A 27,221-nucleotide genomic window follows, 5' to 3' on the forward strand; every position below is an offset into this window, starting at 1 on the left:
TACACCGTGTTATCTCAGATTCTCCAGCATCTGCAGTTCCCACTATCACTGATTAGTCCTAGTTTTTTGTTTTTGCATGCATGGTTAAGAATTTCAATGAAACTGGATGTTTAAAAGCAAAATCCTAGAAATGTGTATCTGATCAGTTAGCCTTTAAGATTAATTGATACTTTGCAAAGTTCCTTTAACAAAAATTTCAGTACCTTGTATTCTGAGAATATGCCTGTTTAACTTTTGTTCTTATTCACTTGAATATGACAATATGAACCCTACGTATAATAAGCAGTACAAGGGTGTTATTGTGGTGTTTGTAAAACACAAGTATTGGAGAATTTAAACACATCTTTCCACCTGTTACCTTTAACATTCTTTTAAGTTCTAATGTGCCTGGTTTTCTATTTGAAGTTTGAGATGAGGGCGAATCTGTTCAAAAGTCACCATATTGTTACTTTCTTGCGCTGAATTGCATGAGCTGCTGTTACGGTTCTATCTGTGTTATCTGTGTATTCTTTGAAGATATTCTGATTCCTCTATCAGTTGGTGCTAAAGCACAAGTGTGTAAACATGTACATGTGATTCTTCAGTTTTTCTTCCAGACCTTTTGTCCTTAGAATTCTGAATTCACCTGCACTAATTTAGTGAGCAGTTAAGCAGAATCTAGTTGTTTTCTCCCAACAAAGAAAAAGGCGAGCTGTGGTGAGCTGCTGTCCTATTGTATCTATTGACCATTTGCGGCTGTGCACATGTAAACATGGGATTATTTGGATTTTTGAATTTAAGGTACATTTTGCATACTTAAATCTTGTTTTAAAAAAAAAAATTGTAATGCAGTTCTAGTTGAAACTGTTTTATCTCAATTAATTAACTAAATTGCTTCTTTGTGCCATCTGCAATGTTTGGAAGTTTTTTATTGCGTGACCCAAAATAAATGTTGTCCTTCCCTTAAGCAAGGGATTAGATCCACTCAAGACTCTGCTTTCTAAAAGTGCTCGTAGAGCAATAACTCACTGCACAGTAGGTAGGGTCCATGTGTATAAATGCCCACAATGTTGAAATGGCCTTGTGTCATTTTGAGCCCAGCCAGTGATAGTTGTCAGGGAATCTCTCCCATGAGAGTTCTCAAAACCCTGATTTTACAATTAACTAACTGGCATTGATCTGGGGATTGGTCAGCGTTGGAGATTTTTTTCACTTCCCTGTACAATGGAAAGCATAGTCTACAAATGATTGAAATTATAGTTGATTAGTATGACAAAAGTATTCTCAAGCTGGAGCTGATCATTTCATCAAATAACAAAGTCATGTTACTGGCTAAGCATTGATAGTTTACTACTCTGCATGTGAAGTCAGCAGTTGTTGGACTGAATGTTACTAAAGCTGTATGATGCGTGTCCGTGCATTTCAACCAACATGTTGCCCTACAGAAGACATTGTCTCAGTGGAATACATTGGCTTGCCTGCAGAATTTTAGAAATCCATGGTCTCCGTTAAACATGGCTAAGGGATCTTCCCAGGTGGAGCTAGTGTACACCTAAAATGTTGGGTTGTAAAGTCAAACTGATGGTTAAAAGATGCTGAGTCTGCTTGGGAAGTGCACCAGTGAAAATGAACCAGACAGACTATTTCGTGGCAATCCAACATTTGAGTAAGTCATGGTTGGTCAATTAATGTTAGTGTCATCCTGAAGAACGACAAGGATATTTCTTTTGTGATGTAGCAGACTTTTATTTGTTATATTAAGCTCAAACAAAAAAAAAGCACATTTGCAAAGCATCTGTCATGATCTCTGGACATCACAATGTTCTTTTTTTGGCAATGATCTACTTGTATTTTTGTTTTAGAAGCATAACAAAACCATTTGCACAAAGCCAGATCCAACAAATAGCACTAAGGACACAACTAGTTACATTTTTTTTTTAAGATATGCTATTTGAAGGATAAATATTGATCATTACCTAAGTGGATCACTCAAGCTTTTTTCAAAAGTAATACTATGGGATGTTTTCTATCTGCCTGTGCATGTAAATTTGGTCTTGGTTTAGCACTTCATGCAAAGGACAACACATTTACAGGACTGCATGCTGTTAGTTCTGCACTGGATCCTCAGTCTAGATTTTTGCACTTCAGTCTCTGGCCTGGAAATTGATGGGAGTGAACTTTTTTTTTAATTGTCTTGCTGATTAAATTTTAGATGTTTGGATGCATTTGACCAATTTTCTCTGGAAATGTATCCATAACAGAATTACCCATGATTCAGCACCAATTTGGCTCACTGCGCTGGTGGGGAATACTTTGTAGACATACTTACCTTTGTTAATCACTTGCATTTTATTCCATTCAGCACAATTCATCTTCCGTTAATTAAAATAATCCATTTTCATACCTCAGTTGTTGTCTTTTTTTTTAGAAATTGACAATGTATTGATCCCCTCAGTTTACTGCACTGTCATCCTGTAACTGTGAGTTTCCCCTCTTTATATTTACCATAACTCAAATAGATATCATAGAAATCTTAGTGTGGAAACAGGCCATTCGGCCCAACAAGTCCACACCGCCCCTCTGAAGAGCATCCCACCCTGACCAATTCCCCTACCCCTAACTTTCCCATGTCTAATCCACTTAACCGAAACACCCCTGAACGCTACGGGCAATTTAGCATGGCCAATCCACCTAACCCGCACATCTTTGGACTGTGCGAGGAACCCGGAGCACCCGGAGGAAACCCATGCAGACACTGGGAGAATGTGCAAACTCCACACAGTCACCCAAGGTTGGAATTGAACCTGGGTCCCTGGTGCTGTGAGGCAGCAGTGCTAACCACTGAGCCACTGTGCCGCCCCCAGATTCAGCTATTTCAATATCTTTTCAATACATTGATTCAAACATAAGGAAGGGCTTATTGTTGTTTCTACTTTCGATGACTCTATCCCTTCTGAATGTTTTATGATCAGGATTATTCAGTTCTCAGTATTGCTGTAGCTAAGGAAGGCGTGTCTTTAGCACTCGTATATCATAGGTCTTTTCATGGGAATTATGCCTATAGCGCTGCCAATTTGTTCAGAAGACAATTTGCCTGTGCATGCATACAACCTGCCTCTGTTGCCATTTTTAGATTATTTTAATCCTTCTGATTTTAAATTGCCTTTAAATCTTGGCATTTACTTTTGCTTTTGTCTTCTGGCTCCATCCAGGATTAATCCTCTGCCTTTTTAGAGTTGATACTGCTTCTTAAGTTATGTTACAGTTCCTGAAAACCCCTTTGCTTGACGTTTTCATATTTCATCCTGCAACACTTGTTCCAACGTGACTCTCAGCTTCAGGCTATTTCTGTGTTTTAGATGGTGTTTGTACAATGGTCTGTTTGGAATCAGTCACTATTGCTTGCAAAATCTTGATGTACATTTCAAGCTGAATAAACTTTTTTTTCCCCCTGTATTGCTGTGAACTATTCTTCCTTTTGGAAATCTTGTAGAAATATTTACCATGTAACAGCTGACTTGGAGCATGAATTGAAATTGTCATAGCTGCTTACTTAAAAGTTCCTGGAAAAAGACAAGTAGCTTTTGAAATGTTAACGGTAGTTGGAAATTAGTTGACCAATTTACCATAGCATTCTCAAACTATTGCTTAAAATTACATGATTTTTGGAATCTACTCGTACGTATAATTGAGTGTTAGCAGAATAGAAGTTGTATTTGTGCTAAATTCTATTCCACATAATTGGTTCCCAAAGTTGATTGTTGAAGGAATGCAGTTGAATATATTTGTATTGCTTTGCACTCCTCATTGATGGCAGTTGGGAACATGAATTTGCTTTGTGCTAGTTCAAACTGATTTACTGATGTGCAGATTCTACCAAGTATCCCCTATCTTGAAAGGGAATTCCAAATACCAGACTTCACATTAGTGAGACTACCCTGGCGCTTTCTCAAATGTACTATATAGGAAATGGCAAAATGCCAAAATGCCTGATCGTACTTAAGTGTGGTAACCTGATAATTGAGCTGTTGAAGTTGGAGTTTTGATTTCCTCATTTTGCGCACTGCTTGTTGAAACAGGACCTGGAGGCAGAAATGTTCTTTTTTTTTCCAGTTTTACTCATTTAAACCTCTTCACTTGCATGTTTCTTCTATTGCACAAGACCAGGTGAAATACATTTTGTAAGTAGGCTTCAAATTTATCTATTCTTGTATCAGTGTTTGGAAGAGTTGGCCAGAAAAACCAATGGTCAACTGCTGCACAATTTATGACAATGGCATATCTAACTGGTAGATAAACTGACAAATGCTTAACTTGCCAGGGGGCTCAGAGGCTCTGAATTCTGTGGCAAGTAACTCACCACCTGACTTGCCACCATCTACAGACACAGAAGTGTGATTGAGTGCTGTACACATGCCTGTCTGAGTGCATCTTGGACAGCAACATAAGAGGCTTAATCAGTCCCCCACTTATTGACTCTACCGCAAGCATCTAGTCTATAACATTGACAATTTGGACAGGGCAGTCTTGAAGATGGATACTGCTATGGCATGTGCTATATAGAAAGATGAGGATAGCAGAAGCATGCAAACACCTGGAAATGGCTTTCCAAGCCCCACACCTTCCTGACTTGGAGCTACATTACTATTCACTTACTCATTGGGTCAAGAACAGGCACTTGGTGCCTCGAGCGAATTGGAGTACTGACACTGCATGGATTGCAGCATTTCATATTAATGTAGGTGGTTCACGACCGTCACCTGAAAAACACCAAGGGATGGACCTTTCCTTGCCAGTGATGCTCATATCTTGCAAATCAATTAATCAAAACCTGCTTCTTGACCAAATAATTAAATTATGTTTAACAATTAGGCTTTGTACTTTGAATACAGAACGATAGTGGCCTAGAAATGACTTCAGCATTCAAATCAGGTTGGCGTGTGTCTTGGTGGACAATTGTGAGGTGGTAACGTTCTGCAGCTCCTGCCGTGGATTTCAAAGTACTGTTGAAGCAACCTTGACAAGGTTGCTCTGCTTATTAATACTATATTCAAGCAATAAATGCTTGCACTACAACATTTAGTGCCTATGCTACTGCTGCATGGTGTTCTTGACCTTGCCCTAGTTTGTTTCCTCTGAATTGCTGTGGAAAAAGGTCTTAAGTGAATTAGTAAATACTCCATGTGAGAAACTAAATTTGGATTGTAATTTCTACCTAGGCTACAAATAAAGGCAGAAACTGCAGCAAATGTTTAATAAGGGTGATATTTGTACCAGAAGAGAAACATTTATCTGATTAATCTGACTTAAAATTTTTCAATGAAATAAAATTGTGGGAGAGTTCAGCTGTATTTAGGCTTCATGTTTATAGTTGTCATGTTTTAGATTTGGGGCTTCAACTGAATCAGGGAGTGGGATAATTCTTGTATTTCTATACTGCCCTTTCATGTGAAATGTTAGCAGAAAGTAGTGGATGCAAATAATAAATGACTCAGCACTGATCCCTGTGATATGCCGCTGGATAGCAATTTCCAGTCATTCAAACAGCCTTCTGTCACTGCCCTTTGTCTCCTATCATTTAAACTAATTTTGGATCCACCTTGGCAATTTACCCTTAATCCTGTGTGCTTTTACCTTTACCAGTCTCTGACATGGGATTTTGTTAAAGGCTTTGCTGAAATCTATATAAACTACATCAGCTGCACTAACTTTGGCTCAAATTTATTAGGCATGACTTTCATCTAAAAAGGCAAAGATGACTATCAATGATCAAACCTTACCCCTCCAAGTGGAGATTAATTTCTTTCCTTTAGAATTTTATCCAATTGTTTCTCCACTACTTTGAGAGATTCACTGGTCTGAAATTCTCTGGTTTATCTCTACCACCCTGCTTGAAAAATTGAACCACATTGGTTGTTTTCTATTCCTCTGGCATCTTCTCTATGGCCACACAGGAATCTAAAACTTTGGGTCTTAACGCCTATAATTTCCTTCCTCGGCAACCACAGTGGCTCGGATACAACTTATTTGGACATGGGGGTTTGTTTACCTTTTTAAGCCTGCCAAAACCTTCAATATCAGCTTATTCTCTGTGCCACTCTGCTCAAGAGCCTCCTCGTCCCTCTTCCTGAATTCTGTCCTACATCCTTCTCCAGACTGAAGACCGAAGGAGTACCCATTTAACACCCTACCCATGTTCTCTGGATCTATGCACAGATTTGTCCTGAATGGGTGCTCCTGTTTCCCTGGTTAACCTCTTCCTCTTCCTCTTGAAATACTTCTACAATATCCTGGGAATCTCCCTAATTTTAACGGCCATCGTTTTTCTTTTTTCATGCCACCTCTTCACTCTCCTAATTGCTTTTTTATTTCATCTGTGCACACTCAATACTCCACTAGGGCCTCTGTTGATTTGGTCCCTTTTTACCTGTTTTCAAAAGCCTCTCTTTTCCTCCATGTCCAGTCTAGAATATTTCTGGACATCAAGGGTTCTTTGGGCTTGTTGGTCTAAAATTTCACCCTGAGGGGAACATGTTGTGTTTTGTACTCTTCCCCGATTCCTTTTTGAATGCTACTAATTTTTCTGCTATAGATTTATGTGTAAGTAGCTGTTCCCAGTCTACTTTGGCCAGATTATGTCGTCTTTTAATAAAATTTGACTTTCCCTCGATCTAAAACTCTAATGCCAGAAGGAAAGGGCTGCAACAAAGGAAACAACATTGTTCAAGTTAGGGCTACCTTCTGCAAATGATCATTGTCTACAATGGCAAGAGAGCCTTTGTTTAGAAAGGGCAATTTTAACTATTTGGAAAATGACAAGGTGAGTTAACTTTCTGTTTTTTTTTTTAATTTTTTTTTTTCCGCTTTTCTTCTCTCTGCTACCCTGCCATCTTCCCAACCTCATTGCTCAACCAAAAACAAAAATAACTAAATTGTTTATTTTGGACAGACCCGTGGAGATTAGTGGTCACGCAATTAGTTTCAGCCTGTAATTTTCATTGATTGACATCAGCCAGTGCAGTGTCCCTCCAACCACTTAGCCACCACTAATGTCAGCTTCACTGGTCTATAGTTCCCTGGTTTTTCCTTACCATCTTTCTTAAGTAGTGGTAGCACACTAGTCACCCTCCAGTCTTTTGGCACCTCACTTGTAACTATCAATGATACACATGCTTATCTCAGCAAGGGCCCAGCAATGTCTTCCCTAGCTTCCCACTAAGTTCTAGGATACACCTGATCAGGTCCTGGGGTTTTATCCATTTTTATGCACTTTTTAAGATGTCCAGCACCACCACTTCTGTAATATGGACACTTTTCAAGATATCATTGTTTATTTATTTCTCCAAGTTCTCCACCTTCCATATCCTTTTTCACAGTAAATACTTGTTTAGTATCTCGCCTGTCTCTTGTAGTTCCACATATAGATGGCCTTGTTGATCTTTTAGAAGCCCTATTTTCTTCCTAGGTACTCTTCTGCTGTTAATGTATTTGTAGAATCTCTTTTGGATTCTCCTTAACCCTGTTTGCCAAAGCTGTCTCGTATCCCCCTTTTGCCCTCCTGATTTCCTTCTTAAGTATATTTCTACTACCCTTATACTCCTCTTGGGATTCACTCAATCCCAGCTGTCCATACCTGCCATCTGTCTCTTTCATTTTCTTAACCAGAACCTCAATTTATCTAGTCATCCAGCATTCTGTACACCTACCAGTCTTCCCCTTCACACTAATGGGAACATACTGCCTTTGGACTCTCATTATCTCCTTTTTGAAGGCCTCCCACTTTCCAACTGTCTTTTTACCTGCGAATAGGCTCTAATAATCAACTTTTGACAGTTCCTACCTAATACCATGAAAAGTGGCCTTAGTTCACTTTAAAACTTTTAACTTTTACATCAGGTCTCTCCTTTGTTCATAGCTACTTTATGACTAATAGAGTTACGATCACTGTAATAAACCTTTGTCTTGCTTTATTGTCAAAACAAGACTGCAATGTTGCATGCTTACATTTGAGTAAAAGATCACCCTTGTGTATATAACTTTGTATATGACTGTAACACATGCTGGGTGAGCAAGATGAAAGAAAATACTTGTTTTAGCATCTGTGTAACAGTAAGGACATTCCATGAGTTTTGGACAAGATACAAAAAGTAACTCAAACCTCCTGTGAAAGATTGTTTCCTTTTAACAGAGTGGTGAAATACTCTCACCAGTCAAGTGCTCCTTTTGGCATGCTGATTCCTTTGCCAAGATGTATTTTACTGTCCATCCCCCTGAAGCTACTCTTCCTTTCTCAAAATAAGTAAATGTTCTTCGATTTATGTAATATCATTTTAGTTCTGCTATCTGCGCATTTTTTAATTTAAAGCCTCTGCTGTATTTTCCTTATGTGTGTTGTACGTCAAAGTCATACAGGATAGAAACAGATCCTTTGGTCCAACATGCCTGCACCAACCAGACGTCCCAATCTGACCTAGTTCCATTTGCCAGTATTCAGTCCCTCTCGCTCTAAACCCTTCCAATCATGTACCCATCCAGATGCCTTTTAAATGTTGGAGTTGTACCTACCTCCACCAGATCCTCTGGCAGCTCTTTCGCTACACATACCACCGTTTGTGTGAAAAAGTTACTTCTCAGGTCCTTTTTAAATCTCTTCCCTCTCACTTTACAGCTATGCCCTGTAGATTTAGGCTGCCCCACCCCACGAGAAAGACCTTGTCTATTCACCCTATCCATGCCTTAATGATTTTATAAACCTGTATAAGGTCATCCCTCATTCTCAGTTACAGGGAAGAAAGCCCAAATCTATTCTGCCTCTCCCGATAACTCAAAATATTCAGTCACGGCAACATCCTTAAATCTTTTCTGCAGCCTCTTGAGTTTAACGAATCCTGCCTACCTGCACTTCAAAATTCAGCATTTGAAACGGAGCAATCACATGAGTGCCTTTTTCGTAGTTGAGAAATTGTTTAGGGGTTCTCTCCTATTGTCCATCACAAGCCCCCCTTGACTGAGCAGTATAGGAAATGGGATTCCTACAATTCTGTGCTGTAAGAATAGCCATATAAGCAATCTCATAAATATGGCCCTAGCTGTGTTGTTCACCAAGCTAGCTGGATGCTGAAATTGGATGCCTGTTGGATAATTACTAGATCTTTTCTCACTGTATATCTCTGAACTCATGAATGGTCCTAAGACTGCTGCTTATAGTCCTGACAACTGCCCACACTATCTCATAATATCCTGGTATCTTGGGTTTGAGTAAAAAGTGAAGCTAGGTGTTTCGTGCTTCTACTATGCAGTTGTAACACAGGTGGTGTTCACCATGAATGAGACACTGCAGTCAAGCCATGAAGATATCTCTCCTATCCTACTAATGAGTGTTGCAGTGAATGAACTTCAGTGCCAGTATGATGCTAGGTACGTAGGCTCACAAATCTCAAAGAATTGTGAATCAGCATGCCGTCAGCTATTTGCAATAGGTGTGGTATTGATAGTATAATCAACCTCTGCTTACAAAACTTCCAACTTCGTGTCCAGTGTTAAATGTGATTCCACAATTAGACAAGATTAACTAAATAATGCTGAGTGTATTGAGAATTACACGAATGACCAATTTGAAGATAGTCGGTCAGGTTGCCGTCAGCATTCCCTCTAAATTTTCTGACCAGATGCTTGTGCTTTGGAGGTCAACGGTGCAACTGGCGTGCTGACACTGATCATGGTGTGCAGAACATTGGAGTAGCCATGCAGCTAAGAGGGAACATCGCTTGTGGTATACGGCATTTGCACTTACTGCAAGGTACATATCTTTAGAGTTACTTTCGCACAAAAGGAATGTAAGCATTCTCTGAATATTTTTGCTAATCAAACTTGCAGAGATAATTCACAACTCTGGAGAAGATGGAACTTGAACATGGACCTCTTAGCTCAGTGGTCAGGTCACTTCCATGGAACCAAGATCCCTGTTTCACCTGACCGAATAGGTGACAGCTGTTCTGTAGTTCACTTCTCGAGGCAATGCCTTGACCAGTTAGTCAACCTGCCTGGAATAAGCCAAGTTTGTAAGTTAACTTGGTCATCTTTCTAAGTGAATCATTCTTGATGCTAATGCCAGTACCAGATGCCACTTGCCAACCAGCCAACACACTCCTCATTGTGTAAAATGTTTTGTTTTGCCATGAACATTTGGTTTTTCATGCAAATTGTTCAGATATTTGCAAGACCAAAAGCTTCCAAAGGTAGCACTTCAGCAATGATGCATTTTGGTACTCCCAAATGTCTAATAAATTTTACTGGTATTTGTATGCGAAGGCTCAATAGAATTTAAGTGGTTAATTTCTTGTAACCAGGTTATGCTTTTCATAATTAATGTGGTATCTTTTCAAAAAACAATTGTCATCCTTTTGTGTTCTGCTACACTTTTTTAACCATTTTCTGGCCATGGAGTAACAGTCTGCTTATTTTAAAAAAAACTTTATTGTAGCTTCTTGAGTCAATCGTGTACACTTCTGAGAGTTGGCATTGTTTTTGTTTCAAATAAAACAAATCAGTTATTCATTCACGGTTAAACAGCTTCCTTGTGTTTTGTGGAGAAATTCAACTTGATTTTTCCTGATGTGACGTAAACAGTGTATTTTTAGCAATGTTCATTTTTTTTTTGTCCACCTTTTCAATAAATCTGTTTCCAGTTGTAAATAGTACATTCTGTAAGTACTTGGCTAAAAATCTTATGATAGATCAATATTTTACATTGCCCATATTACATCTGTGTCTGTCTTTACTGGAAAAGTTGACAAAAATGGAGTACCAGATTTTTGGCTGATTAGTAGGAAAGAAACAAGGGATGGTTTAAATTAATTCTACCTGTACCATGCTGGTGTAGTTTGCAAATAATGAGTTTACCATGAAAGAAACTTACTTTCACAGAAATTTCTATTTCTAGAATGTTTCCAAAGATTTAATTTGCCTTATTCACTGCTTGCTTTCTTAGGCAGTTCAACCTGAGAATGAAACGAGACACCTCTATATTCACAGATGATTTTAAACTGGAAGTATCAGGTGAAGAGCTGAATTACGATGCCTCTCATATTTACACTGGCGAAATCTATGGTAAGATTATTAATTGTGACCTGGCATTAATATATGTTCTGCACGACACAGATTATTTGCAGACCGAGCTCCTTTGGTGTCTAGTCTGCAACTCATTGCTGGATTCCTTTATAAATTTTAATTGTCACTTGCTAGAAGATGAGTTTTTTTTTAACAGTTGTCAAAAGACAGGAATATTTTAAAGCGATAATTGTTAGTGGTGTTCAACATGACGTCTTACCTTGCCACGAACTTTAGTCACTCTAGGAGCTTAACACAACTGATATTGCGGCCACGTTTACATTTTATAAGCCAATTTAACATGTCTTTTGAGGTAAAAATGTGAAGTTTTGTGATGAAATACATTTTTGTTGTGTAACTGAGTAGGTCCATATTATGGTATCTAGATCATTTTAGATCTGCCCCAAATTTTACTTCAAAATTGAAATCTAAAAGCATGAAAGCCAACTGTTAAGTATTGCATGAGTTAACAAGAGGAGCAGGAAAGCTGACGTTTTGGGCCTAGAGCTCCTCTGATGCTGCTTGGCCTGCTGTGTTCATCCAGCTCTACACCTTGTTATCTCAGATTCTCCAGCATCTGCAGTTCCTACTATCTATGTTAAGTATTGCATCTCCTGATTGGAGAGAGCTTCCCTGAAGGTTGATGCTGCACTTGTTACCTGGAACATCTGTTTGAATTGCAAACTCTAACATACCTAGAGAGAGACCAGGGGTGGTACAACAAGTGTTCCTCTGAGCACTTTCTTTGCTGATCTTGCTTAGGTGTCTTCAGTCATGAGTGAACCCGCAGAAGACTGTGAAACAACTAACAGCTTGGACGTGGTTGACTAATGAGTCTACCCACGATCATTTGTGATTACCAAAACAGCTTTAAAAATTGCTCGGCCTCAATAATGCGCCACAGGGTACTACCCTAGAGTACATGCCTACTTTGTGCTCAAGTTCTGGTTTAAGGTTTCAATCCAACACATTCTGACTCTGGACTGAAATATTGGCAGCTATGCTCAGTTGGCACATGTTCAATTTTCTGTTCAGGCTGGCAACTTAAGGTGAAATACAGGATGAGTCTGCCTTCACAGAAGAAAAAGAGATAAGTAAGAAAAGTACCCTTGGGATGTAACAAGTGTTCTGATACTTATAGGCAATGATGACATAGTTGACTTAAAGACAATCTTGAAGGAGTAACTGGGTATGCTGTACCATAATCCTGTTTAACACTTGATTGACAGAGTATGACTTCTCTCTTATTTTGTAAGAGACGTTTGGTCTGGTTGTCAGCTTTGAAGAACTTCAGTTGCAGATACCTTTGCATTCCCAGTGTCTGATTCCTAACACTGACAATACTTGGCCATTCTTGATAATGATTTAGGTCTTGCTGTTTAAACTGCCAATACAAATTAAACATGTTCCTCACACAGTACAGTAATGACCAGAATCTCCTTACTTGAAGTGTAGAAAGGCAGGCATTGTCATCCACTCCATCAGTGTAAAATTAAATAATGTCAAGTAGCCACAGTGCCTTATACTGTTTGTTTGGTTTTTATCCATACAGAAAAATTGTGATGCAAATTTCTAATTGTGGCTACCCCATTTTAAGCAGGCTTATGTCAACAGTATAACATGACTTGGTGAACTATCATGTTGGAACACTGAACATTTAGTTTAAAAATTAGTTACGAAAAAGGTTTTTTGTCTGATTTTAGTTTGCTGACTGTCTCCAAATTTTAATCTCCAAGCACAGGCCAACTAAGCTAGAGTTTTTGGTCTAGTGTGTGCTTTTTATCAGTTAACAGTTCAGGTGGAGAGATTAATTCAGACCTGAGAGATCCATACGAAATTTGGCTTAGGACCGTGCCCTATTTTCTGCACCACATTGGAGGAAAGATTTATTTTTAAAAATTTGTTTAATACATTAAGATTTTTTAATACATTAATTAAAGTCAGCTTTTGTAGTCTATCCTTAGTTACATCAGGAGAATGGTGAACTGCATTCTTACTGCTGAAATCTATATTTAGAAGTGGCTCCCACAAAATGCTTTAAGTTAGGAAGTTCCGAGGTTTTCGCATGGCAACAGTCTAAGAATGGCAAAAAGAGGGAGATGGTGGCCTTGCGGTGTTATCACTGGATTGTTGATCCAGGTAATGTTTTGTGGACCTGGGTTCAAATCCTGCAGTGGCACATGGTTTAATTTGAATTTGATTTTGGGGCGGGCCAGGCCAGTGGCTCAGTGTTTAGCACTGCTGCCTCTCAGCGCCAGGGAACCGGGTTCGATTCCATCCTTAGGTGACTGTGTGGTCTCTGTGTCTGCATGGGTTTCTGCTAGGTGCTCTAGTTTCCTCCCGTAGTCCAAAGATGTGCAAGTCAGATGGATTGGCCATGCTAAATTGCCCATAGTGTCCAGGGATGTGCAAGCTAGATGGGTTAGGCATGGGAAATGCAGGGTTACAGGAATAGGTGGGATACTCTTCAGAAGGTCTGTGTGGACATGTTGGGCCAAATAGCCTGTTTTGACACTGTAGGGATTTTATGGATTCTGAGATCCAAGCTGAAATGCTGTGATTGGAGGAGGAATTAAGGATTATGGTATTCCCATGCTCCTGCTTTTTTCATGTTTGTGGTGGAGTGTTTGGAAGGCGTTGTGTTTTTAAAAAAAAAAAAAAAAGTCTTGGAGTTGCCTGGCAAATGCAGAGCGTTCCAGCTGTAGTGCAAAAGTGAGGACTTGACACAGGAAAAAGATTTATCACGTGATTTTACTATTTTTTTTGATGAGAATGGAGAATGTAAATGGGTGACTTGAGAAAATGCCTTCAAGATAATGAAGAGTTCTGAGCACAACTGCCAGCAGTCTGATCAGAAAGAATTCTTTGTTGGAGTGTGAGTAAGATTGTTACCTGTAGAGTGGGCCTGTTTCGGTATTTACATGATAACAGACCAGGAACGCAATTTACTTGATTCTGTTTCAGTCCAAATATCCTTCTTTTTATATAAAAAAAAAAATGTAATTGGTTACATTTGTACACTGAGTTACCCAGTTAATGCTGTTCTCCTGAATTAGCACTTGATGATTCACATTTGTCTCTGCATAAACATTGCGTACGTAGTCCTTAAGTTGTGCTGGTCTCTAAATGAAATGCTTGCATGTAGTTGTTGGTTCATTTTAGGGATGTTCCTTCACCAGGGAATATCATTTCCATGTTATTTATTGCTGTGGTACCTTTGTTCTTCCATTTCTCTTGTTGGGTTGCTGTGCACCTCTGGATCTGATGGCTTCTGTGGATTGTGTAGAAGATGAGTTTGTATTTTCTGATCAGCTACTTGCACTAGGGTAGTTTCTCCAGTTCTGTGTATGTGCTTGTGTTTGCAGTGGTATATCTGGTGGTTTACTTCCACCATGTATGATTAAGGTGACAACCATCCTGAGTTGTCACTTAAGCTGACTCATGTTGAGAGCATTGAATGTTTGTATGATGACTAGCTCTCCAATCTTAATCACTGTATCCATCTGTTTCCTTCTAAGATCTGGAGACATGCACAGCAAGGGCACGTTGACCCTCTGTACTTCCTACCGTTCATTGTGTTCTCCTTTGCCATATTAGTCCTCCCAGACTGCATCCCTTCATTTTTCTGGATTAAACTGCATTTGCCATTGCTCTGCCCATCTGATCAGCCTGTCCTGTAGTCTTCAGGCTTTTTACTATGCTACCAGTGATTTTCATCTGTGAACTTATTAATCAGACCTCCTGTATTTTGTGTCTGGATCATTAATATACACTAAATCACAAGGCATCCAACATTCGACACAGGCATGCAGTCAGAAAAACAACCTTCAGCCATTGCCCTTTACTCCTGTTACTGATCTAATTTGCTAAATTTATCCCTGGATCCCATGGGCTGTTATTTTCTTGACCAGTCTTCCATACGGGGTTCTGTTAGAAGCCTTACCAAAGTCCTTGTAGATTACATCCAATGCCCTACTGGCATCTATACACCTAATCACTACTTCAAAAAAGTGAATCAAGCATTGAATTTCCCTACCAGTTATAAAGCAACTAAATTTTTCACTGAGGTCCATTGTCAACTTTATAATGAGTAACAATGCTATAACAGCTGAAGTGTGCTTTCAGACATAACAATCTCAATGATAGTTGTCAAAGTCAGCTGGTCAACCTCCAGTCGTCAAAATAGTAGTCCACAGTGATAAGTTCCTGCCAGTGTCAAGAGTTTTACTATATCCATGATCAGTCCAGGGTGTCTTGCATCATCAGCTTTCTAGCTTGCTTACTTTGATACTTCCAAGTCAGTGCAGTGCTTGTAACGTGGTCCTTTATTTTGTAGCTGCCATTCAGCCAGTAGAGCACATCTCTTGCCTTTGCAAGTTGTGGCAAAATTCCTTCAATGCTTAACAAGGGACAGTGAGACCTCGTTGGGACTTCATTTAGATCCTTTAAATCCATGCGTACTTTCAACTTTCCAGGTTGTTTGATGGCTACTGTGCTGCTAATCCATTCTGTTGAATTATCACTTTCTTCATTAATTCCTTTTTCTCCTAGCTCTTCTATCTTGTCTTTCTTTTAAGATGGGAGCTGGAACTTTTCCAGAGCAGTTGCTGAGTTGGTCTTGCATTCTCATTCACTTCAATATTGGAGAACAGTTCTGATGAAAATCCGTAGAAGACTTGAAACATAACTCTATTTGTCTCCACAGATGCTGCCAGACCTCTGTGTTCCTGTACGCACACCTTGTATTCTTCTAGGGTCAATCCCACTGTTGGTGATTTAGTGTGCTGTGATACACTGCAAATCTCTTCTGGCATGTCGAGCTTTACTAGACCAAGCTTTAAACTTGCTCTGACTGAGATAAGTGCCTTTTGTTTGTCATTCATGATCCTCATTCATGTTGAACATTGGACTTTAGTAATCTACTCTTTCAGCTTGAATACAGTGCCATCATGCAGCCTTAACCTTACTTTTCAGGGCCTCATTTCTGGATTGCCATGTTGAGCCACTTAACACAGGTTTGTAAAGATCATGATGTTGCATGATACACGAGTGTCTATCTGGCACTTCATGCTGACCTCATGTTCTCCTTGACTGAACCAACCTATTGTAAAGTTTGGAGTGATTCATCAGAATCTTGACCTGATATGACTGTAGTAGCTATCTGTACTTTTTGTGCTTTCTTTTAGCTATATACTTGTGTGCAAAATGATTCAGCTTTTTGCAGTAAGAATACTGCTTACCACACCAGATGACCTGTAGCATTTTCATCCTGCCTTTGACCATGATTGTTCTGCCCTTTTGGGGTTTGTGTATCTATCTGTATAATATAAAAGCTAGTCTCTTCTGCCATGACTATGCTCTAGCTGCTGATAAATGACCTCAGAATTTCTGCATGTATGTGGTTTTCCTGAGAATGAACTTCTCTCAGTAGATGCGCTCTCATATAGGATCCCTTGTATTTAATACAATCTTTCTTTAATTAGATGGCCTTTTAATGAGGCAACTTCACAGGATTCTGTAAGCTGAATTAATGAGGTCATTTTATTGATGAATGGATTTTTATTTTAACCTTGGGGCCTAATATTGAATGCATATGGTTTATTATAAGTTAAATTCATTTCAAGTTCAAAGCACATCTTGAAGGCTTTCAAAATTTCAGTGGTGTTTTTTTTTTTCTGCTCTTCAAAGATTCAGGTTGGAACAAATTTTGAAACCGTCTCTTTCCAACAGTGCTGGGTGTGTAGTGATACTTAACTTCTCTGGCTTGTTGAACAGATCTGTTCTTATTTCTTAATTTTGGCATTGCAGGTAGTAAAACTGCAGGCACTTTCTCTTGCTGGTGTTTCAGCTGTGTCCAATTTTGTTTTTATATTTTAGCTTATTTCATTTGGTTATAGCAGCTTTCACAGGTCTCAATGTTTATATATTGCTTTGTCAAGAGCTTTTTTTTTTCTTTGCACTCAATCAAGCTCCACTTCTGGTAACATGTTCTGAGCACAACAGACAGTAGTTTGATCAGAATAAATTTTTGAAGCGTCAGTAAGATTGCTGTCTGCGTTGTGTGTGTACAGGTCACATGACTTTGACGGGACATTTCTATATGACTTTATTTCAGTCCAAGCAGTTCTGATGGTTTTTTAAAAAACAAAAATTTCTGTTGGTGCAATGTTCTGAAATTTACTAAAGATGAAAAGACAGGTTGGAAAAAATATTTGGACAGCGTGGTGCCAATAAGTATAATACCTTCATCGGTCCAGTAACTGCTTTGAAGGGCAGATATGCTTAGGACCACTCTCAATTATCTGAGCATATATCAACCAGTGGGCTCAATAGATTTCTGCAACCCAGACATTCATGAATGCAGTTGAGCGGAATAGCTAGAGTCTATGGATCTGTAATCTGTAGTGAATAATGTGAGTTAAGAAGAAGGAAGATGATCTAGTGTAGTTACCCCACTGTGATCCCATCCTGAGACTTGAAAATTACCATGACCCTGGAGCATGAGTTCACTGGTGTTTAGAACTGTAGGGTTTGAGGAAGCTTTAAGAGTGGACTGTTGATTTAAGCAACTACCTTTTTGATTGTGTGTGTTTTTTTTTTTTTTTGCTCAGGAATTGGACCTCCAAGATCGTTCAAATTTGCTGTACACACAATTAGAAAAAGCAGATAAAACATTTGGTTGCAACTCCACAGCAGCCATTCCTATTTGGGAAACCCTAGTCCAGTGATTGTTTTGAGTATGTCATAAATTTAGATTGTAAGATGCGAAGACCGGTTTTTTTTTTTTTTTTTTTTTTTTTTTTTTTTAAAAATAAACTGCTTTAATTGTGTCAGTGTGCTGACAGTGCCAAAGAATGAATGGGCTTTTGAGTGCAAGTCAGAAGAACTGTTTCCTGAGCTTGTCATTATGTCCATTAACTTGTGATCTATACCTTGTCAAGTATAATGAATTATTAAATTATTCCTATTTTATTTCACATTTTATAATGTTCCATTAGCTACTTGTATTCACCAAGTGTCCTGACATGATTTCAAAACAGTCAAGTGATGAGTTTGAAACAGCACTGATATGAAAAATAGTCTTTTAAATTGGGTGCCAATTTAAGGGTAACCGGAAAAAAAATTAATAAATATTCAATTACTGGTAGATTTCTTTGCATAGCTTAGTAATTCACAATTATTATTTTAGCACTTACCTCCTGAAGAAGCCACAGTGCTGTCTGAAGATGATAAAACTGCATTGGTTATATGAATAATTTTAAAAAGCAGTTGAAAATGTTAAGTTTTAGTATCGTATCATGAATGATTGATTGTTCAACTGAATTCTTCAAAATTATTTAATAGATTTTTGGTTACTGATGTTTTTTGGTAGTTATTTTTAAACAGTCTGATTAAATTTATTTGGATGGATTTGTAACTCTAACTCTGCTGTTTGGCTCAGGGCTCTCATTAAACCTCTCCCTTCATGTAGATTGTTCTATCATATTGACTGCCAACTGCATACCTTTTCCATTTGCCATGCTGTTTTCACTCGCTTGGTCTTGAGATTGGCAACAAATTTTCATATACTCCCTGGTTCAAACAAACCCCTTTAACCCCATCCAACTTGAAGCAACTTCTGAATTACCTTAGTGAAAATTCAAAACTTGCCTCAAGCTCCTGGCAGTTCATGTCTCAAACATGTGACCTTTGGCTCTCCATTCGCTGGAATTGACTCCATTTCTGTTTGTAGAAGTTTGCTGTGTGCAAGTTAGTTGCTGCATTTCTTCCATTACAAAAATAATAGTCTTGGATGAACCACAGTCTCAAATCTGGATTCGTGTCACTGATTCCAAATCATCTTATGCTGTTGTTGGAGAGTCAAATAGTCTGGTTTAGGATGAGTCAAAGTTCTTTAAAACCCAACAGTCATAGAGTTATACAACACTGAAATAGACCCTTCGATCCAACTCATCTGCGCTGACCAGATATCTTCAACTGATCTGGTCTCATGCTCTTACAACAGAATAGCTTTTTCTCCCCATCACATGTGTTTCCAATTGAATACTTTGTGTGCAAAGCCTGTTAAGGGCAATGCAAGCTGTCAAAAGTTTTGAATGCTCTTCCCATCACTTTTGAATTGCAGCCAGGTGATTCTGCTTGTGCTTTTAATAGTGATTTAGATTTTTGTGTCCAACTTGTGGTGCAGTGGTAGTGTCCATACCCCTGGACCAAGAGGCCTGGGTTCAAGTTCCACCTGCTCCAAAGTTGTGTAATAACATCTCTGAACCGGTTTATTAGAAAAATAGGTTAAATTTTTACAAAAATTAGATTGTGGGAACTCTGTGGTACAGTGGCAGTATTCCTTTCTGAGTCAGGCGGATAGATGTGCTATAACGTTTCAGAACAGTTTGATCACAAAACACCTAATTTCCATTATGGTGGACTCCTCTTGTCTGCTGTGGTTGTCCCTACCTCTGAGCCAGGAGACTTGACTTCACATACCACCTGCTCCAGAAGTGTGTCAGAATCTCTGAGAGGTTAAATTCAAGAAAAACAATTTCTATTGTGTACAGTGGTAGTGTCCCTACCTCCTGGGCTGGAACGCCTGGATTCAAGGCCCACCTCCGTATGAATGTCAAAATATGTGTGAAAGGATTGATTAAAAATTTAATTTCCATTGTGAACCTAGCACCCTAGCATTCTTGAGTCCAGCTTGCTGAGTGAACAGCTGCAGTTGTATTCAAAATCATGGAGCTTTTTCTAAGCATCAAATAGTGAGTGCTTGTGAATTCACCTCACGAGTTTGCTTTGTGGGTTGAATAAGCCATAGTCAAAGCACTAGATTAACTTTAAATGAACTGAGAAGATGCAAAAAATACTCAACTTAACTATATCAGCATCTGATTATTATTGGGTGTGTTAATTCCCCCTAACTCACTTCAACCAAAGGTGTCTTTGGTACCTGTACTGAATGCTAAGAAATTTTAATATTTTTACTGTGGTATGTACTATATTTTGAACCCACAGTGTTCAGTGTGGGAGCAACTTCACTGCTAAATTCAAAAAGAAAATTCAGATTCATTTATATTTTAAATCTTATTCTTCCTGAAGGAATTTAACTCACGAGATTTGAGTAACTTGACTTTTCTAGTTTTTGCTCAGTGGTTTGAAAGTTTTAGTTACTCTTTTTTTTTCCCCATGTTTCAGGAGAGAGAGGGTCTCTCAGTCATGGTTCTATTGTAGATGGACGGTTTGAAGGGTTTGTCCAGACCCACCAGGGTACTTTCTACGTTGAACCAGCTGAGCGATACATTAAAAACAGAAAGCCACCTTTCCACTCTGTGATCTACCATGAAGATGATATCAGTAAGTATTTTCTTATTTGCTGTATTAAAAAAAAAAAAAATTGTTTGAGGGGCAATTATTGTTTCCTTTGCAACTACTTTTTATTGCAAAACAGGTAGAGGTTATCTAAAAATCTCTTGTTCCCTCGACTAAAAAGCAGCTAAGACTTCTGTGGGATTAAGACTGAAGGGTTTAAATTGAGGATTTATTCCATTAACAATGCAAGATTAAGGGGTCACATAAGTCGCAGTTCTAAAGATTGTAAACACTGTCTCTTTATTTTTCTAGCTTTTGTTGACTGAAATGGGGAAAGAACTGGTTTGAGAAGGATCAGTGCAGTTTTTAAAAGCCAGTAACTTAAACCTCATTAAACACCATTTGCACAACTTCTTGATCAATCTTTGTTTGGAAGTGTAGTTTCTAGATGAGGTGGAATTCAAGGGGTGCATACACACTGAGATTCAGCCAGCAAGAAGTAGCTGATTAATCCGTGGACCGCTGACCAATTATTAACGACAAAGGCCTTCTGCCTGCTAACAGCTATGATTCTTAGGTAGTTGGAAAGCTTCAGGCTATGAACAAGGTAGTGAGAAGCCATTTGATTCCCACCATCTCAGGAGCTTGCTGTGTAGGTAAAAGCTATTTTAAGCCTGGAGAAAACCAGTCTATCTTCCAAAGAACTGTATAGCTCAGGAGCAGGCCCTTTGAACCAGGAAGCCTGCACTGACACACGATGCCTTTTTAAACTGAAAACCTTTTGCCTATATCTGGTCCATATCCCTGCGTATTTTCATATCTGTCAAGATGCCTCTTAAACATTGCTATTGTATCTGCTTCTACCACTTCCTCTGCCATTGCATACCAAAACTTACTACTCTGTTTTAAAAAAAAAACTTGCTTCTCACATCTCCTTTAAACTTCCCCTTTTTACCTTAACATATATCCGCTCGTAATTGACATTTCTACCTTGGAACAAAGACCGACTATCCATTCTATCCGTGCCACTCATAATTTCGTAAACTTCTATCAGGTCGCTTCTCAGCCTTCGACGTTCAAGTAAAAACAAACCAAGTTGGTCCGATCTCTCCTAAAATTAGAGAACTTTGATTGAGCAGTGGTCTCCAACACATTGATCCCAATCTCCCTGCCTTCCTACGTTGCCTCGGTGCATGCACATTGATCGTCATGTTGCTCTATGACTTCTGCTTGTGGAAGTTGTGCGACTAGAGAAAAGTTAACAGGCTGTGCTAGATTGTTGAATTATTATTGACTATCATTGCAGAGTAAAGTAAGTTTGTGGTGGCAATGCAAGCAAATAAGAAATATGCTAGGAACTGATGAGTAAAGCAAGTATATAACTACTAGAAACATGGGAAACTGTCTTTGACATATCATGTCTTTGCAGATTCTCTGCAACAGCAGCTTGGCTAATCCTGCTTTTCTGTCCATTCTGTGTAGACCTGCAGTTTCTCTTCAGCTGCTTATCTAATAGACCCATGCAGGGTGAAGGGTAAAAATAAGGGCTGGGTTGGTGGTTCTATGCCTGTACTCAATATCTGAGCAACACCAGGCAACCAGGGGCTCCAAAAACAAATTGCAACCACAGAAGTGACCTCCTGTACCTCCACATTTGAAAGCAACCTGCAAAGGTCTGGATATTCCAGGGTGCAGATCCAGAGGGCTTACTTGCAGCATGATGAGCTGCAGAGTGACGTCACAAACTGCAAAGTGAAGCTGGATCGTCTAAAACGAAACTAAAATGTTGAACTTCCACGAGTAATTGAAAAATTAGTATCTATTAATAACCGTAAAAGATAAGAGCACTTGTCTTGTATGTCACCAAAGTATATTGGTAAGTAAAAAGGGGAATTTGGCATGATACCACACTGCAATGCATAGCAAATTCAAGGATAGTTTTCCCTTGAACAACACGCTTCAGACCAAGGAAGTTGATGAGGTAAAAGCTGATCAGAAAGCTCAACGAATGTGTTTTTTTTCCTAAGCCAACAGTAAAAGATTAGGCCTGCACTGAAGAATAATTTCGAATTTCTCATTTTCTGGCATAACAGTAAATTGTTCACAGATGGCAAAGTAATTAAAGAAGCAATGACTGGCTGCTCACTTTTTTCTTATTTTAAAAGGAAATTAAGAACATTGAAATAATAGTAATCTAGAGTACTTCAGTTGGTGCTTCCACAGTAGCAAAGCAAGTGGAACCTTTTGAAGATGTGTTTTTAGTAAATGCAGCAGGATCTGAAGCACTGAATGCTTCTCACTGCACTTCAATGAACCCAGCCATGATGCAGCCCTGCTGATTTTTTTTTTTGTGCATTGTTTTTAAGGACATAGTAAGTAAGGAGGATCTTCTCACCATTTTTTTCCTGTTGGAGAACAAGAGGTGAGGGTTTCCTCAAAGAATTCATTAGGTACGTGCTTGAGAAAAACATTGCAATCATGAAACTGATTTTCATCACAATGGATGATGCATATGCACACTGTTGCATTTTACAGAAATGGTCTGCTTTTCCTGTCTTGTTAATTGCTATTGCATATTCCTCCAAGCGTTCACAGGTTAAGTTTAGGACTTTTCTCGTGCAATGAATGTTGTTCTTCAGATTGTAAACTTGATCTTGAATGAGAGCCCTTCAGTTTTTTGCTTGTTTAAATACTTCCTTGATGCTGTTCCTGGTGAACTAATCCTTCATAATAGTGTAAGATAGTTAAGTCAAGGGAAGGTCTATCAAGATTTACAGAATGCCTGATTGTCACTTAACTGAAGGTGTGAAGCGTTATGTGAGCTATCAGACAACATGCGTTTGTTTGACATTGGGTTCCTCACAGACATGATGTCAAAACTGAGCGGTATGTGAACTGTCGGGCAAGGACAGAGACTTGCTTTCATCCACATTAAAAATGGGTTTGTGGTTCTCCTGATTTTTGAAAACACTGCAACAATTCCTGACTCTGAGGAAAATACTAGAAAAAATCAAAAACAAAAAAATGTTCCCTACCAGCAATCAACTGTGCGCACGAGGATATGAGCAGAGGAATTCAATAGGTGATTTCGTGAATTAGATGTGATGGAGAAAAGGGTTATGTTTGTCTCAGATCCATCCCTTCAAGTAGATATTGGTGTGTTGGCTACCAAATTCCATCAGGTGTTTGATTTACAAAGCCATTGAGTTGAAATGCAAATTATTACTGAGCAAAATTATATTGAACTCAAAGTCAAATCAAAGGACAGCCAGTTTATCGTCCTGTGCTTTTTCAAGTGAAAGCTTCTGCCTCTTATTTCTGTGAGACAGCATTCTCGTGAATGAAGATAATGAAGTCCAAGTATCTTTCTGCCTCGCAGACACCATTTGATGGACTGTATATGAACATGTCTCAGACTACAACACAGACTTCAAGTACTGGCAGATAGTGTGCAGTCTCAGTGCAACACACGACATGGTGAGGAGAGGCCTTTGTTTTAGATTTACATAGTACTAAAAATAAACTATTTATTCTGTGTTTTCTTCGGGGTAAATATTGGGTTATACTTCAAAAAATGATCTTGTGCATCAAAAGCTTGGAGAGCACTGCTGTAGAGTATTGTCTCCAATCATCAACTGGGGCAGAAGCCACAGCAGAGTGGGAACTTGGGTTACTGAAAACTGCCCATCTGTGCATTCTGTAGTATCTTGCAGTCAACCTTTGCCATCAATTTCCTCTGCCATATCAGTGTCCTGTCGATTTCACTTTGAGACTTTGGCACCTAGCACTACTCTGCTATTTTGAAGTTTATGGCAAATTTTGAAAAACAAATATTGTTAGTTGGATGCAATGTTTGGCAGAAGTTGCCTGACCAATTTATTTTACTTCTGGCTACCAACTGATTAATTTCCAATGGAAGAGACCAATGTATAATTAAGCTGACCCATAGCAGCAGATCAGAGGTAGTGGGACATGGATCATAAAACTTGCATTACACTCTGAATGAATTGCTTTAAGCACTGACTTTAATAGGAAGCCTGGTCCTCAGATGCTTGGGGAGTTTAGAAAATGTTAGTATTGTTTGGTGGTCAAATATTACAGTTCGTTGAGAAGTTTTGATTTGATAATGTTTCTCCTTTACCCTTTTGTCTCTGCAAACGAAATTGCAGATTTGATTACACTTGGTGTTAAAGAATAAGTTATCTGAGAGATGAGGTTTTCTTTACATGATGTCTCATTTGAGTGTTGGAGTTGGGAGGTCATTCTGCAGCTGTGCAGGACATTGATCAGGCCACTTTGGAATACTGTGTGCAATTTTGGTCTCCCTGCAGTAGGAAGGATGGCATGAAACTTGAAAAGGTTGAAAAGAGTTACAAGGATGTTTCTGTGGTTGGAGGGTTTGAGTTGTTGGGAGAGGCTGAGTAGACTGGGGCTATTTTCCCTGGATTGTCGGAGGCTGAGGGTTGACCTTTTATAGAGGTTTATAAATCATGAGGGGCATGGATTGAGTCAGTAGACAAGGTATTTTCCTCAGGGTGGGGTGTCTGCAAAACTAGAGAGCATAGATTTAAGGTGAAAAGGGAAAGATTTAAAAGGGACCTGAGGGGCAACTTTTTCATGCAGTGTATGGAATGAGCTGCCAGAGAAAGTGGTAGGGGCTGGTACCATTACATTTAAAAGACATCTGGATGTGTGTATGAATAAGAAGGGTTTAGAGGAATATGGAACTAGATTTATTTAGGATGTTTAAGATATCTGGTTGGCATGGATGAGTTGGACTGAAGGGTCCATTTCCATGCTGTACAACACTATGACTATGTTAAAAACCTGTCTTGCCACAAATAGTAACCAATTTGTTCTCAATGAAGCTTGATAGGATAGCTTTTGATCTTTTGCTTTGACTCCTATCATGTGAACAAACAGGAAAATGACTAGGAGAACCAAGGGATTTGTTCTTGTGGTTCTAAATCAACACCATGCAACAGAAGATGAATTGCTGTTATTCATGATGCATTTCCAAATTGTTGTGCAGAATAATGTTTTTTTAAAAACAGGATCAATAAATTTTATTTCCTGTTTTTAAAATTCTACTGGAAAGAAATCCAATTTGCTGGAACTACTTTTAAAAGTTTCATGTCTTAAAAATCAAATAGCCAACTTAATAGAACAACAGATTTGAAAAGATTAATTTGCTACGTTAAATATAGCACACCCTGAATCTGCTTCTGTCTTTCAATGACTTCTGAAAGGTCAGTATTTAAACATTTCACTCACCTGTGAATGTGATGAGCTTTCATGGTTCGTTGTTACTTGTATATCGCAATCCAGAGCCTAGTAAGGTCGAAGCGGAGTATTGTTGATTGCAGCCAGTTCCATTCTGTGCTTGTCAAAATGGCATTTCTGGCATGCGTATGGCATTCAATCCTTTTCCTAAATCAAAAGTTCAAAGGTTTGTGTTGAAACCTATTTAAAGTTGACCTGTTACAAAGAAAGCATTATGGGTAGCTATCCTAGTATGACGTGGTATTTTAAGTGCAATAAATCATTTACAAGAATATTGTCTTTGGAAGATTTTTCAGCTCTGAGAAGTATATAACTTTTTTTTCTGAAACCCATTCTGCTAGTAAGAAAGATACTGGAAACTTGTATCATTGTAATTGTTTGCTTAACTAGCTTTTTGTATTTTATACTGTCAGGAGCAATGGAATATTTGTCCAAAGATTAGCTTGCTTTTTAAAACCACACAATCAGAGGCTCTATTGCACCACTGAAATAAGCCTACATTAAAAAAAAGACTTTGAAGGTAAACCTGAATTTGCAAAACTTGATTGTAATATCAGTCCCTCAAAAAATAAATTACAGAATTGTGACAATAATTCTATTTCTCTTGTATTCTAAAATACCTTGTACATTCAGTCTTCCAGTTAAAATATATGTAACAAAGAAAATCTAAGATTACTTTGTTAACAGCCCCAAAATATGATATGTTTAAAAAACCATGTGAATGGAAACATGAAATAAGAACTGCTAGAGAAATTCAGCAGGTCTGGCAGCACCTTTGGAGAGGGAAACAGAGGTAATGATTCAAGTCTGTTGTGACTTGTCTTTGAAGCTCAGCTTCTGAACAGGCATAAAGGACTGAAGACATTTTTTTTTCTTTCTCTTAAGATGCTGCCAGCCCTGCTGAATTTCTCCAGCACTTTGTAGTTGCTGTAGATTTAAAAAAAGAAAAATCACATCAGCTTGTATTCACCTGATTCCCACTCCAGCCATTGCTGATTTGTCATTCTGCTCCTCCATTTCTCCAACACACGGGAGAGCCTGACATGTGGTTTGTCATGTGTACATCGAGAAAGTTTAACATGTCACATTTATCTAATGTGCAGTTTAAAATAAAGCTTGTTTAGAGGAAGTAACTTTAAAGGTTCTTAATTACTTTATAACGCAAATTTAACAGGGAATATATGCATAAAATTTGGCAGGTTTTGCTTATTCATTCAGGAGATCTTGGGTTCAAACGAGTATTTGTTACAGGGGAGTCTCCAGTCAGGGGCACAGATCGATAATTCTGCGACTGTGAGCAAAAATTTAGGATGGTGTGCGCCCTCATTGGTGCCTGGGTCAAGGATAAGTCAGAGCCGTTGTAGTATATTGTCATATGGAAGAGTGAGAAGTCAGAGGTTATTGTACATCTTGGTAAGAACGACATAGTTAGAGAAAGGTTGGAGGCTTTGCAGACTGAGTATAGGAAGTTAGGAGGTTAAAAAGTAGAACCTCAAACTTGGTAATCTCTGGATTACTCCTGGTGTCATGTGCTAGTGAGAGTGGGA

At 38.7% G+C, this 27,221-nt stretch overlaps 1 protein-coding gene across 1 annotated transcript in view; it reads left to right on the top strand.

Moving 5' to 3' along the window:
* The window catches only part of LOC125481115 (disintegrin and metalloproteinase domain-containing protein 10-like), a 25,280-nt gene extending 1,484 nt beyond the window's left edge, over window positions 1-23,796 (top strand). The window contains exons 2-4 of the mRNA XM_048592269.1: window positions 10,970-11,088; window positions 20,278-20,436; window positions 23,771-23,796. Of these exons, the coding sequence (XP_048448226.1) occupies window positions 10,986-11,088; window positions 20,278-20,436; window positions 23,771-23,781 (273 nt within the window). The 5' untranslated portion in view covers window positions 10,970-10,985 and the 3' untranslated portion in view covers window positions 23,782-23,796. The remainder of the gene's footprint in view (window positions 1-10,969; window positions 11,089-20,277; window positions 20,437-23,770) is intronic.
* The last annotated feature ends 3,425 nt before the right edge of the window (window positions 23,797-27,221 follow it).

Source organism: Rhincodon typus, unplaced genomic scaffold (assembly GCF_021869965.1).
Source record: "Rhincodon typus isolate 14 unplaced genomic scaffold, sRhiTyp1.1 hic_rhity00000918, whole genome shotgun sequence".
NCBI lineage: Eukaryota > Metazoa > Chordata > Chondrichthyes > Orectolobiformes > Rhincodontidae > Rhincodon > Rhincodon typus.